At 36.0% G+C, this 13,152-nt stretch overlaps 1 protein-coding gene across 1 annotated transcript; it reads right to left on the reverse strand.

Moving 5' to 3' along the window:
* Positions 1–324: 324 nt before the first annotated feature.
* LOC110886350 (putative receptor-like protein kinase At5g39000) lies at positions 325–3,834 on the reverse strand. The gene is made up of 6 exons (XM_022134132.2): positions 2,715–3,834; positions 2,177–2,337; positions 1,891–2,095; positions 1,425–1,656; positions 1,021–1,156; positions 325–768 (listed from the first exon to the last, which is right to left on the reverse strand). Exons 1-6 carry the CDS (start codon positions 3,715–3,717, stop codon positions 481–483), a joined length of 2,025 nt encoding a protein of 674 aa, XP_021989824.1. The 5' UTR covers positions 3,718–3,834; the 3' UTR covers positions 325–480.
* Positions 3,835–13,152: the final 9,318 nt, after the last annotated feature.

Genomic DNA, 13,152 nt, shown 5'->3' on the forward strand with positions numbered 1-13,152 from the left:
ATTCAAGCGTTAAACTTGCAGTATACAAAAGACAGCGTTGCAATAAATCATACAAACTGAAAATTTTTTTACAACAAATGGGCTCCTATAACCCAAATCAACTTAAGAGACCTAAAAACAATCTACAAAAAATATTCCTGCATGGGGCTAGTCTGGTTTATGATGTCAACAAATCCCGTTTGGCATAAAGCCCAGATAAGCTCCCAGTGGCGAAGCTTGAGATTTCGACCGAGGGGTCGAAAACGTATATACCTAAAAATTCTATACGAAAACTACATACCGGGCACCACTGAGCGAAAACATATTTGTAGAGGGCCTTAACCATACATGTAAAGATGTCAACATTGACAAAACATATTGTTGGAAGATCATGAATATGAGGGCCTTAACCATATATGGTTTGCCACTTGCTTCCAAGAAAAAAAAATAAAACGTGTTAAACTAGAAATAACACTAGTCACTTTGTATCACTTCAATGCATTATCTTGGGCATAACTCTGATATAAATTCTTCAACTTCACCGGTATCACTATCTTCAGCTTCAGTGCGCTGTAGACTCCTCCTTGCTCGCATTTCTGACACACGGAGAGTTAAAGATGCGGTGCCAACCAGCATGTCAACAACTTCCTCCATTGTTGGCCTAACCGCTGCATTTCTTTGAACACATAACAACCCAACCTCCATGAATTTTGTCATCAAGATTAAATCAACATTAATTCTGGGATCAATTATATTTGACAATGTTCCTTCCACCCAATTTCTCTTAACCTACAACAATTATACATGTATATAACTTATAATTATGACATACAAAAGAAAATGATCCAAGAATGACAAAATGCATTTCCATTAAAAAGTATGTTGTCAGTTGAAAGGAAGGCAGTTATTTATTGATATTAGAATCCATATATTGTGCTTAGGAAGTGACATGCTTGATTAAAGAAGTAGAAATGAATCTACTTTTTGAAATATAGATCATACAAGCATAAGTGTAACATCATAGAATCTAATCATACTTACATATCTTTTAACACTACCGCCCACGTCTATTGACCTTTTCCCGGTTACAACTTCCAAAACCAGCACGCCGAAACTAAAGACATCTGCCTTGGCTGACAGAAACCCATGAATTGCATATTCAGGTGCCATGTATCCGCTGTAACATGTACCAGGTATTAACCATGGTCAACAATACAAATTATCAAATTCTATATATATAGGAACACAAACATGCATATATATAGAAAACTCTCATCTGGAATGCAATTTTCCTTCACTAATTGTAGTAACTACACTTGTGAATGTCCACAATAAGAGACTCCTTAGTTAGATGCAAATGGATTCCTTACAAAATATCTTAAAGACTTCAACATATGAGCATGAGATAAAAATGGCAGTTCTTAAGTGAATTATAATGTACTTACTAAGTCCCACAAATCTGATCAACATGAATGCCGTCAGTCTTGTTGATCGCGGTTGCTAACCCAAAACCCGACAGTTTGGGGTCAAAACTTTCATCCAAAAGAATGTTTGAAGGTTCCACATCACGATGTATGATCTGAATGGGAGCATGATTATGAAGGTATACAAGTACCCTAGCTACACCTAAAATTATTTTGTACCGCGTATTCCAGTTCAAAAGATTACACTGAGCATCTACAAACACAAATGACAAATCAGATATTTGTCAGAATTTGATTTAACAAAATAATATAACTTCAAAAAGTATGACTGTAGAATAAAAGTCAGATAACAAGACTAATTGCGTTGTGCGTGTTATCAAACTCTATCAGGAGTTCCCAAGAGTTGCAGTGTCCTCTGTTGAACCAGGCAATTAATAACCTTAACTAAGAGGTGCATATTTCAAATAAATATATTTATATTTTTTACCAAAAATCAAGCCGTCCAGAGTTGCATAAGGTGCAAAGTCATATAGGAGGTACATCCTTCTTCTGTGAATACAATACCCAAGCAGCTGAATCGCATTTTCATGTTCAAACTTTACAAGCATTGATGCTTCATTCATACATTCTTCGTATGTGCTGGCATAGGAATATTGAGTGATTGTTATATCTTGTCCATTTTGTAGCCGCCCCTGAGAAGAGAAATCAAGGAGTTTCTAACATATAACGGTTTACACCTTTCAAACGTGGAAGTATATATGTAATTTGGATACCTTGTACATGGATTCGTACGTGCAGGACAAAATCTTATTAGCTTCAGAAAAATTTTCAGTTGCATAAACGATGGTATCAAAATCAAACCGCTGTACTATTCGGTCTTCACCTCCAACAGTGTAGAGGTATATATCCAAGGATTTTAAACGTGTACTTCCAACTGCAAGTTAAACAAATAACTAGAAATGAAAATGACAGAATCTAAAATTACGGTGTTATTTTTTTTTGTAAGGTAAATTTCATTAAACAACCGGCCGGCCATGCCAAAAAACGTGAGACCGAACGGTGTTATTTATTTATTAGCTATGAGAAAAATTGTTTTTGGGCCAACTGACCCAGCCCAGCACCTTTCCAACCAGACAAAAGGTTACCGCCTTCAACAAAAACTCGTATAAACCTGTTACCCATCCAAACCCACCTGACCCAAGCATCTTGCCAATATTTAGAATTTAACTGAATATACTATTGCATTTCTTCGCTAATACTTCTGTGATATCTAGAGGTAAATTAAACACAGACAATCTAAAGAAAACATACTTTTGTGATTGGAGGGAAAGAGAAATGTCGGTACCCATGTACTGTCGGTTTTCTCTTGTAAGACTAGGATAGACTCAAGACCCTCCACAACCTCGGTCATGGTAGGACGTTGCTTAGGACGGCCATGTAGACACCGCTCAGCAAGTAGTGCAAACTCTTTTAAACATTTAGGGAATATTCTCCCCCTTAAATTAGAATCAACAATTTGCTCTAGCCTTCCTTCCTCAATGGAGTCTTGAGCCCAAGTTGCCAAACCCCATTGTTCCTCATCAATACTTCTATCCACTGCTTGTTTCCCACAAAAGACTTCAAACAGCACCACCCCAAACGCATACACATCAGACTTTCGAGTCAGCCTACCTGTTTGAAAGTAATCTGGATCTAGATACCCAAACGTCCCCTTCACCAAAGTGCTAACATAAGTAGATGGTTGATTTGTTGGAACAATTTTGGACAACCCAAAGTCTGAAATCTTAGCTACCCAGTTGTCGTCTAACAATATATTTGAGCTCTTAACGTCGCGATGTATAACTCCGTGCATAATACCCGTCCTAGTGTGCAAGTAATCTAAACCGCGGGCAGCACCTATGCATATCTTAAGTCTTCGCACCCAAGTTAGAGGTGCTCGACGTTTGTGGAGCCGATCTTCAAGAGTTCCATTAGGCATATATTCGTATACAAGAATCATTTCTTTCCCCTCATTGCAGTAACCAATTAAAGATACCAAATGAGAGTGCCTTAATTTGGATAGCATCTCAACTTCAGCCCAGAATTCTACTGCTCCTTGGTTAGAAGTTGACTCCAGCCGCTTAATTGCAACATCCAAAAGAGTTAACCCACATGTGATGGTTCCTCTGTAAACTCTGCCAAACCCCCCACGTCCGATCACCAATGACTCATCAAAGCCTCGGGTCGCGAGTTCAATCTCAGAAAAGGTAAACTGTCGGCACGGTGGTGGCGAATATGACGAGGATTCAACAGCGTGACTAGTAGGAAGGAACATAGTTACAAGTATGAACTGGTATTAGAGTCTGGATCGTATCACCAAATGTATGATCATATATAGTTATAGATATACATATCATAGTGTGAAAACATTCTGACAGAATCTGATCGTATCACCAAATGTGTGGTCAGAGTTATAGATATACATATCGTAGTGTGAAAACAATCTAATGTCCTTAATAGAGACGCAGATCCCGGGTTGACTATTGACATTCAAAAGTGATGAACTAGTCAACTTGGAGTTTTATACGGAATTATGATATAGTTGACCTATTTTGTATTTCCACCATAATGGATCTCGACCTCGTAAACAAACAAAAAACAAAACAGCAAACCCAGAACATAGCAAATATTAAAGACTCAAACTTCCGGAATATTTTATTATTATTATTATTATTATTATTATTATTAATTTATTATTATTATTATTATGGGTAAAGATCCTGTAAAAAGTGCTCAAAGTGTAAGAAGTGTGAGAAGGGTATTATAACACTATATATAATACTATATAACACCATATAAACACCGTATAACAATATGTAACACCATATAATACCATATAACACCATGTAACACTATATATCATTATATAACAAATATAACACTATACATCTATCATAGACATGCTATCAGACAACCTATAGTGTTATATTTATTATATAATGATATATAGTGTTACATAGTGTTATATGGTATTATATGGTGTTACATATTGTTATACGATGTTTATATGGTGTTATATAGTATTATATATAGTGTTATAATACACTTCTCACACTTTTTACACTTTGAGCACTTTTTACCGGATCCTCTACCTTATTATTATTATTATTATTATTATTATTATTATTATTATTATTATTATTATTTAAAATCAAATGAGTATTGGGCTCACTAAACATAATTTGGAAGACTCCATTGTTTGGAAGGTATCACATATTTCCAAGAAGTTGAAGATATGTATGCGGGGGTCTTCATCGGGAAGGCCATGAAAAGTGGAGGAATTTTGAAGTATTTGGATACGTGGTGGTCTAAGCTCAAAGTTGTTTGAATAAACATTTGGCGGGTTTATGGCGGCTCCAAAATTACCAATGTCTGGCTTTAAGAAGTCCTTTAATGTACGTTGGTCCTCAATGGGTGGGGTTTAGATAGGGATATTGGCTACTTGGAAGACTCTTGCTCGACGCCTTCTTCTAAAGAAACGTTGAGTTCTTCTAATGGAACTTGTATGTCGTCACAAGAGATGGAGGACATACACTAAGTTGTTTAGCTGTAGTGATGAAACATCTTAAAATCCTGTTAATATAGACACGAAAGTTTGTTTTTCTTGAAAGAAATAGATATTGTTTTGATGTTTGACGATTGACACGACCCCGTGTGTTAACCTTCTGTGATGAAAATTTTGAAAAAGAAAAAGACTGGGTCGTCAATTCCAAACTTTCTTAAAATCCACGTGTCTCCGGCAACGGCTCGAAAAACTTTATAAATATAAGTTCTTATGATCTTGGATTCTAAGACAAACCAAACTCTATACAATATGGAGATGGTGGTGGATAGTGATGGTAATGTGATGGAAAGTGGTGGATATTGGTGGTGAGTGAGAGATATTGGTTGCCAAAGGATGAGGATAATAACAACCTAAACATTCTATTTATAAGCTGGACTTGTCCTGTGTGACTAGTTTGCTGAGCTCTTTTTGTCTTTTCTAATCAAGTTAGTGTAAACAATACAGACTTGCATTGATTTCATTGACATGACATCATCATCATGATGTCATTCTCGTTTCGTATCGTGTCTTCGTCACTTCCATCTTGTAGGCCGAGTCGAACCGACGGAGGCAGTGTTGTAGAGATCGCTAGGCGCTAGTCGGGCGGTGGAGTACTGACTAGGGATTAATCGAGATTAATCTGGATTAATCGGATCGAAATTTTTATATATAATTTTTTAAATTTATATATATATATATATATATATATATATATATATATATATATATATATATATATATATATATATAGGGTCCTATATAGGGTAAGGATCATTTCAGAACCATAAATATTTACAGAACTCGCAGAACTCCTAATAAACAATCTTTTTATTTATATATTTTTATGTTTAGGATAATTTTTTCATTTATTATGTGTATTTTTATGATTACCTACATGTTAATAGTAATTTATCATTTTTTATATGTAAATTTATAATTACACATATGTAAACTAGTTTTTTACGTATATGTAATTAGTTATTACACATATATATAATTTGGCTATTAGACATATGTAAACTACTTTTAACATGTATGTAATCATAAAAATACATATAATAGATGATAAAAAATCCTAAATACAAAAAAAATATATAAAATGATTGTTTATTAGTAGTTCTGAAGGTTCTGCAATTATTTAGAGTTCTGAAATGAACCCAACCATATATATATATATATAGGACAAAGATCCGTTAGGAACCACCCTTCATTGCGAGAACCGCGAGAACTAATGTGAACACAACCAAAAATGCCTAAAAATAGGTAAAAAACACACAATTTTTTTTTATATTTTTTATATAAAAATCGCTACTTTTAGTAGCCAAAATTTTTTTTTTTGGCTACTAAAAGTAGCGATTTTAACATAAAAAATATTTTAAAAAAAATTTAGATTTTTTTTTATTTTTTTAGGTTTTTTGGGGGTTTAGTTTTTAGCATTTTTTAGCTTGGGGCGGGGGGCGGGGTTGGGGGTTTAGGTTTTTTTTTTTTTTTTTTTTTTTTTTTTTTTTTTTTTTGGGGGGGGGGGGGGTGGGGGAGTTGGGTTTAGGTTTCTTTTTTGGGGGGGGGGGGGGTTAGGCTGTTAGGTTCTGAGGCTCTCATAATTGTACTTGTTTGCATAATTTAAACATTAAGTGCAGCAGAAATGAACACAAACTTTGTAAACACAATTCAAGAAGAAGATAGTTTTGATAAACACATGCTTTTCATAGAGTCGAATGATTACAATACAAAGCAAAAGACTTACAGAGCATGCTTACAAACTAAACCCCCCTCAGCCTGATGCTCCAAGGTTGATTGCACAATATGAAAGGATTGGACTAGAGGAGAAAAATCCACTCAGTCAATCAAATGTAACAGTAGAGGGTACTGTTACATTTATAGGTAAACCAAACTACTGAAGCATCTCAACTGTCACGGCCCCCGACCCGGTTTTACCTGTTTCCGGAGCCGCGGGACAGAAACCCCGTGATATTTGTTTAATTGAGTTTAGCAGCGGAAATTTTTGAATATCAGGATCGTTGTAAAGCTAAATATTTTTCCCGATTATTTTTATTTTACAATTCGGGATAAAACCCCGATAATTTACAATACATAAGTTTAGTGATAAAACATCTTTATTTCAAAACATCTTTCTTTATTTTATACTGAGCCACTATTTTAAGCTTGAAATGCTCCTCAGCACTTTTCCTGATTTACAGCAGATCACCTGAAACATGTTTGAAAAAGATTTTGTCAGCGGGGAAATACTGAGTGAATCATTCATTTTACTGAAAACGACACATTTGTTATAATTTACAGTATTAAGAGTTTTTACATATGTTTATTATCAACCAACTTTCACGAATAGGTATTTGTCACAGACCAGCTCTGTGACTGTGGTCATATCACCATTGGCTGTCCCAATGAGTGACGTATATCACTTACTTTTAGGCTCGCCCACCTAATGTGATTAAAACAATAGTAATACTGTGCACAATACCCCACATACCGACTGTAATTTGGTGATTACATAAACTTAATCACTGTAATTATAACTTTGAAGAATGATTTGGAGTATTGTAAAACAGTTAATAAAAAGAGAATGACTCACATTGCAGATTTAGTACTAACAAAATATGATTTTATCCTTGTTAACCTAATTTCACAATAAAGCACACAAAACAGGATTAGTGATCAATACAGCAGTTACGATAACTCCCGAGATCAATTTCTCACAATGAATGACCAAGTGCAATACTTCAACTCATTTATCAAAATGACAAACGACAAAGTATAGTACTTCAACTCATTTATCGAATTATCGACAAACGACAAAGTACAATGCTTCAACTCATTTATCGGATTACCGACAAACGACAAAGCATAGCCCAATGTGGGCGGCACTTAGACATTCTTTGGATATATTGATCCCGGAAACTGAATCGTAATAGCGATCGAGTAATTACCCTGTTCTGCGGCAACGATTCGATATTAGTGTGTGTTTGGTAGTAATTTAAGCATAACTCAACGTATATTGTGAGTTTTTTCGTCGAAGTGAGCAATCTGATTTAGTCCCAGACCCCCCTGTTTATACCCAAATTTGGTACCTCCCGCGAGTCGCGGGAGGTGTCCCTGATTCTGTCGCGACACGCCTGGGGTAGCAATCTACCCTAGGGTAGCCTTGTGTCCCCTCTAGGCTTGCTGAGTTGATTTCGTGTTACTTCGAAATTTTTACAACGTTTTCTGTAGATAATTATAACTAGGGTTTACCCCCCTTAGTTTTAGGGGCCCTGATCCTGATTCCAATTGTTTTGAAAATTTTAGGGTTAGTGCCAAATCATTCGGGTGTCTTAATTAGGGTTTCCTTATTGACTAATTATCATTCTAATTATTAATTTTAATGAGAGTTGTTACATCCTCCCCACCTTAGGAAAAATCTCGTCCTCGAGATTCACTGGAATAGATGAGGATATTTGCGCTTCATTTCTGACTCTAATTCCCAAGTGTATTCCGGTCCTCTCTTGGAATTCCATTTGACTTTTACCAACACAAGTCGCTTGTGTTTGAGGAATTTGACTTTCCGGTCTTCTATTTGTAAAGGTTTTTCTATGAATTTCAGTTTTTCATTTACCTCTATGTCTTGAAGAGGTACTACCAGAGATTCATCTGATAAACATTTCTTAAGGTTGGATACATGAAATACATCATGTACTCCAGCTAGTTCTTCTGGTAGTTGTAAGCGATAAGCAACTGGTCCAATTCGTTGAATCACTGGAAATGGTCCAACATATCGGGGACTCAGTTTTCCTTTCTTACCAAATCTTACAACACCTTTCCAAGGAGATACTTTCAGTAGTACTTTGTCTCCTATTTGGAATTCAAGTGGTTTGCGGCGATTGTCTGCATAACTCTTCTGGCGATCTCTAGCGGTTTTCAATCTTTCCTTGATTTGAGTTATCTTGTCTGTGGTTTCTTGCACAATTTCTGGACCTGATAATTGACTTTCTCCTATTTCTGCCCAACACACGGGTGTTCTGCACTTACGTCCATACAGTGCCTCGAATGGAGCGGCTTCAATACTTGAATGATAACTATTGTTATAGGAAAATTCAATCAATGGTAAATGGTTATCCCAATTACCTCCAAAGTCAATTATACATGCTCTGAGCATGTCTTCCAGAGTTTGGATCGTTCTTTCACTTTGTCCGTCTGTTTGTGGATGATATGCAGTACTTAAATTGAGTCGAGTTCCCATTGATTCTTGGAAACTTGTCCAAAATCGAGAGGTAAAACGACTATCTCTATCCGATACAATGGAGAGCGGAACTCCATGTAAGGATACTATTTCATCCACATATAGCTTGGCTAATCTTTCCATGCTAAAGGTTTCCTTTATTGGTAGAAAATGAGCTGATTTGGTTAATCGGTCCACGATTACCCAAATTGCATCATTACCTTTTCTGGTTTTGGGTAACTTAGTAACAAAGTCCATTGTTATGAGTTCCCATTTCCATACAGGCATTTCTAACTGTTGTAGTAAACCTGAGGGTTTCTGGTGTTCGGCTTTAACTTGTGAACAGGTTAAACACTTAGATACATATTCGGCTATATCTTTTTTCATTCCTATCCACCAGAAATTCTTCCTTAAATCTTGGTACATCTTATTGTTTCCTGGGTGTACAGTATACCTAGATTTATGAGCTTCTTCTAAGATTTTTGATCTTAAATTTCCTTGTTTAGGTACCCAAATTCTGCTTTTGTGGAATTTCCAAATTTCATCATTTCCTTGTTCCAACTCTTTTAGGTAACCTCTCATTCCTTCGGCATCGTCCTTGATTGCCGTTTTCTGGATTTCCTTCACTTGTTCTCTTAAATCTACTTGTAGATTTATTCTAAGAGCACGGACTCGCCTTTGTTTTTCATGCGACTTAAGGCGTCAGCGACTACGTTTGCTTTTCCTTCGTGATATTGAATATCACAGTCGTAATCACTCAAGACTTCCATCCATCTTCTTTGCCTCATGTTTAACTCTTTTTGCCCGAATATATACCTTAAACTTTTGTGATCTGTATAAACAGTAAACTTACTTCCATACAGATAATGTCTCCAAATCTTAAGGGCAAAAACTATGGCTCCTAATTCTAAATCATGAGTCGTATAGTTTTCTTCATGCTTTTTCAATTGTCTGGAAGCATATGCAATTACCTTCTTGCGTTGCATTAACACACATCCGTATCCTAGTTTTGAAGCATCGCAATATACTTCAAAATCCTCTGTTCCTTCTGGTAAGGCTAAGATTGGCGCATTGGTTAATTTCTGCTTTAAGATTCTAAAGGCTTCTTCTTGCTTTGGTCCCCACTCAAATTTAGTGGCTTTACAGGTTAACTTAGTTAATGGTACAGCTATCTTGGAAAAATCCTTAATAAACCGTCTATAGTAGCCAGCTAATCCTATAAAACTTCTAATTTCCATTGCAGTTTGTGGAATCTTCCAGTTAGTAATGGCTTTGATCTTAGCAGGATCTACGTGAATACCTTCGTGATTCACCATGTGGCCTAAGAATTGCACTTCTTGTAGCCAGAATTCGCACTTTGAGAATTTAGCGTACAACTTTTCTTTCCTTAACAGAGTTAAGAGTGCATGCAAGTGCTGACAATGCTCGACTTGACTTTTGGAATAAATAAGTATATCGTCAATGAATACGATCACAAATTTATCCAAATATGGTTTACAGATTCTGTTCATCATGTCCATGAATGCAGCTGGGGCATTGGTTAATCCGAAGGGCATGACTGTAAACTCATAATGACCATACCTAGTTCTGAAAGCAGTTTTAGGTATGTCTTCTTCTTGAACTTTCAATTGATGGTATCCAGATCTTAAGTCTATCTTAGAGAAATACCTAGCTCCTTGTAATTGATCAAAAAGATCGTCAATCCTAGGTAATGGGTATCGATTCTTAATTGTAACCTTATTTAATTCTCTATAATCAATACACATTCTCATTGATCCATCTTTCTTTTTCACAAACAACACTGGTGCACCCCAAGGGGATGAACTAGGTTGTATGAATCCTTTGCTTAGTAATTCATCTAATTGCTTTTTTAATTCTAGCATTTCAGTAGGAGCTAATCGATAAGGTGCCTTGGCTATCGGTGTAGTTCCTGGAATTAGATGAATCCTAAATTCTACTTCTCTGTCTGGTGGTAACCCAGGTAAATCTTCTGGAAATACATCTGGGTATTCTGAGACTACCGGAATTTCCTTGAGTTCTTTGCTTTTAGTACAAATGACTACTGAAATCATATATACTATTCCTTGGTTCCGTTCATAATTAGCAACTTTCATTACTGATATGAACTTCAATGGTTTCCGAGGTTTATCTCCTGAAATCTTAATTATTTCTCCAGTGGGTGCTTGAATTTCTATGGAATTTCTATCACATATGATTTGAGCATGGTTGGCTATTAACCAATCCATTCCTAACACAACATCGAATTCAGCTAATTTCATAGGAAATAGGTTTGCAGTAAATTTATAACCTAAAAGTTCTATGTCTACTTTTTGCAAAACCTGATTAATTTCTATGGGATTCCCATCTGCAGTTTCAATTGTAAAGATCTGCCTAACTGTAGTTAATGGTAACTTAAGAGCTTGACAGAATGAAGTATTTATAAAACTTTGGTTCGCACCAGAGTCAAATAATACTTTTGCATAGACGTTGTGGACTAAAAACGTACCGGCGATCACATCCGGAATGAGTTCTGCTTCTTGAGTAGTCAGCTGAAATGCTCTAACATTCTTCTTAGTAGTTCCTTCAGCTGCCTTGGGTTTGTTGTCTGCTGGGTTAATTAATTTAGGACATTCTGGTTTGATATGTCCAGCTTCTCCACAATTGTAACAAATTATGGATTTCTTTCTGCAGTTTTCTTCCCGATGTCCGGTTGTTTTGCAAAAATTACAAATTCTATTACATTTTCCAAAATGTCTCTTTTTGCAAAATTTGCATAATGGCACATTTGAAGATTGCCCTGTTCCTCTTTTCTTGAAATTACTACTATTACCCACCCTAAATCCTTGGGTAATTTTCTGAGCCAATTCTTTCTTCCTATCTTCATCTCTTGTACGGATTAGTTCATCGGTTAAGGTATTAGCTAATTCCACTGCATCGTCAATAGTGCGAGGTCTCGCAGCTTTAACGATATTGCGAATTTCACTAATTAATCCCCAAATATATCGAGAAATGAGTACTGGTTCTGGCGAAGCCAGGTTAGGTACCACTCTCGCATATTCGAAGAATGTCGAAGTATAACCACGACAATCTACTCCGGTCATTCGATGATTTAGGAATTTATTTGCCATTTGTTCCTTTTCATACTCAGGACAGAATTTTCTTTCGACAAGATTCTTAAATTCTTCCCAAGTCATAGCATAAGCCACCCGTCTTCCTTTTGCTTGTAGCACTGTGTTCCACCATTCTAGTGCTCCTTCCTTAAACAGATTTGAGGTATACATGACTTGATCTTCTTCAGCACATTTACTTATTGCAATTACTGCTTCGGTTTTCTCTAACCATCGCAGTGTTGCAGTTGCTCCTTCGTTGCCTGCAAATTCAGCGGGTTTACAAGCAAGAAATTCTTTGAAAGTGCAACCAGGTGTTGCAGCCTTTCGTTTCTTAGGGCGCTGCGTGTGCTGAGATTCATTGTCATGATTTATATGATCATTTCCCCCGTTTATACTATTACTGAAATTATCTTCGATAGTATGTTTGCTAGGTATGATATGTTGCGGATCGTTTGGATTTTTCATAGCAGCAACGAACATTGGAATTGCGTTGGCTATTCCTTGGGCAACCATATTTTCAATATCTTGTTTGGTCATATATTGATCTTCTGGGTGTTGCTCTGATTGATTAACTTCATTTACTGGTTCGTTATCATTATTTGCCATCTGATGAGAATTTTATTAGGAGTAGTTAGTAATTAGCAATTTATACAAATAATTCAAACAATTTAAAGCACATAAAGCCAAAAATTATCGATTCCTCGATTCCATTTCATATCAGTATAGTATGCATCAATACACACCAATACTTTACAAAGTTTTATTTGTTATGTTACAACTGGTTTCGCTATTTACTTTTACTATTATACAAAGATAGCTTCACCATCTTCCTACTTGTCATCC

This window comes from Helianthus annuus, chromosome 10 (genome assembly GCF_002127325.2).
Source record: "Helianthus annuus cultivar XRQ/B chromosome 10, HanXRQr2.0-SUNRISE, whole genome shotgun sequence".
Taxonomy (NCBI): Eukaryota; Viridiplantae; Streptophyta; class Magnoliopsida; order Asterales; family Asteraceae; genus Helianthus; species Helianthus annuus.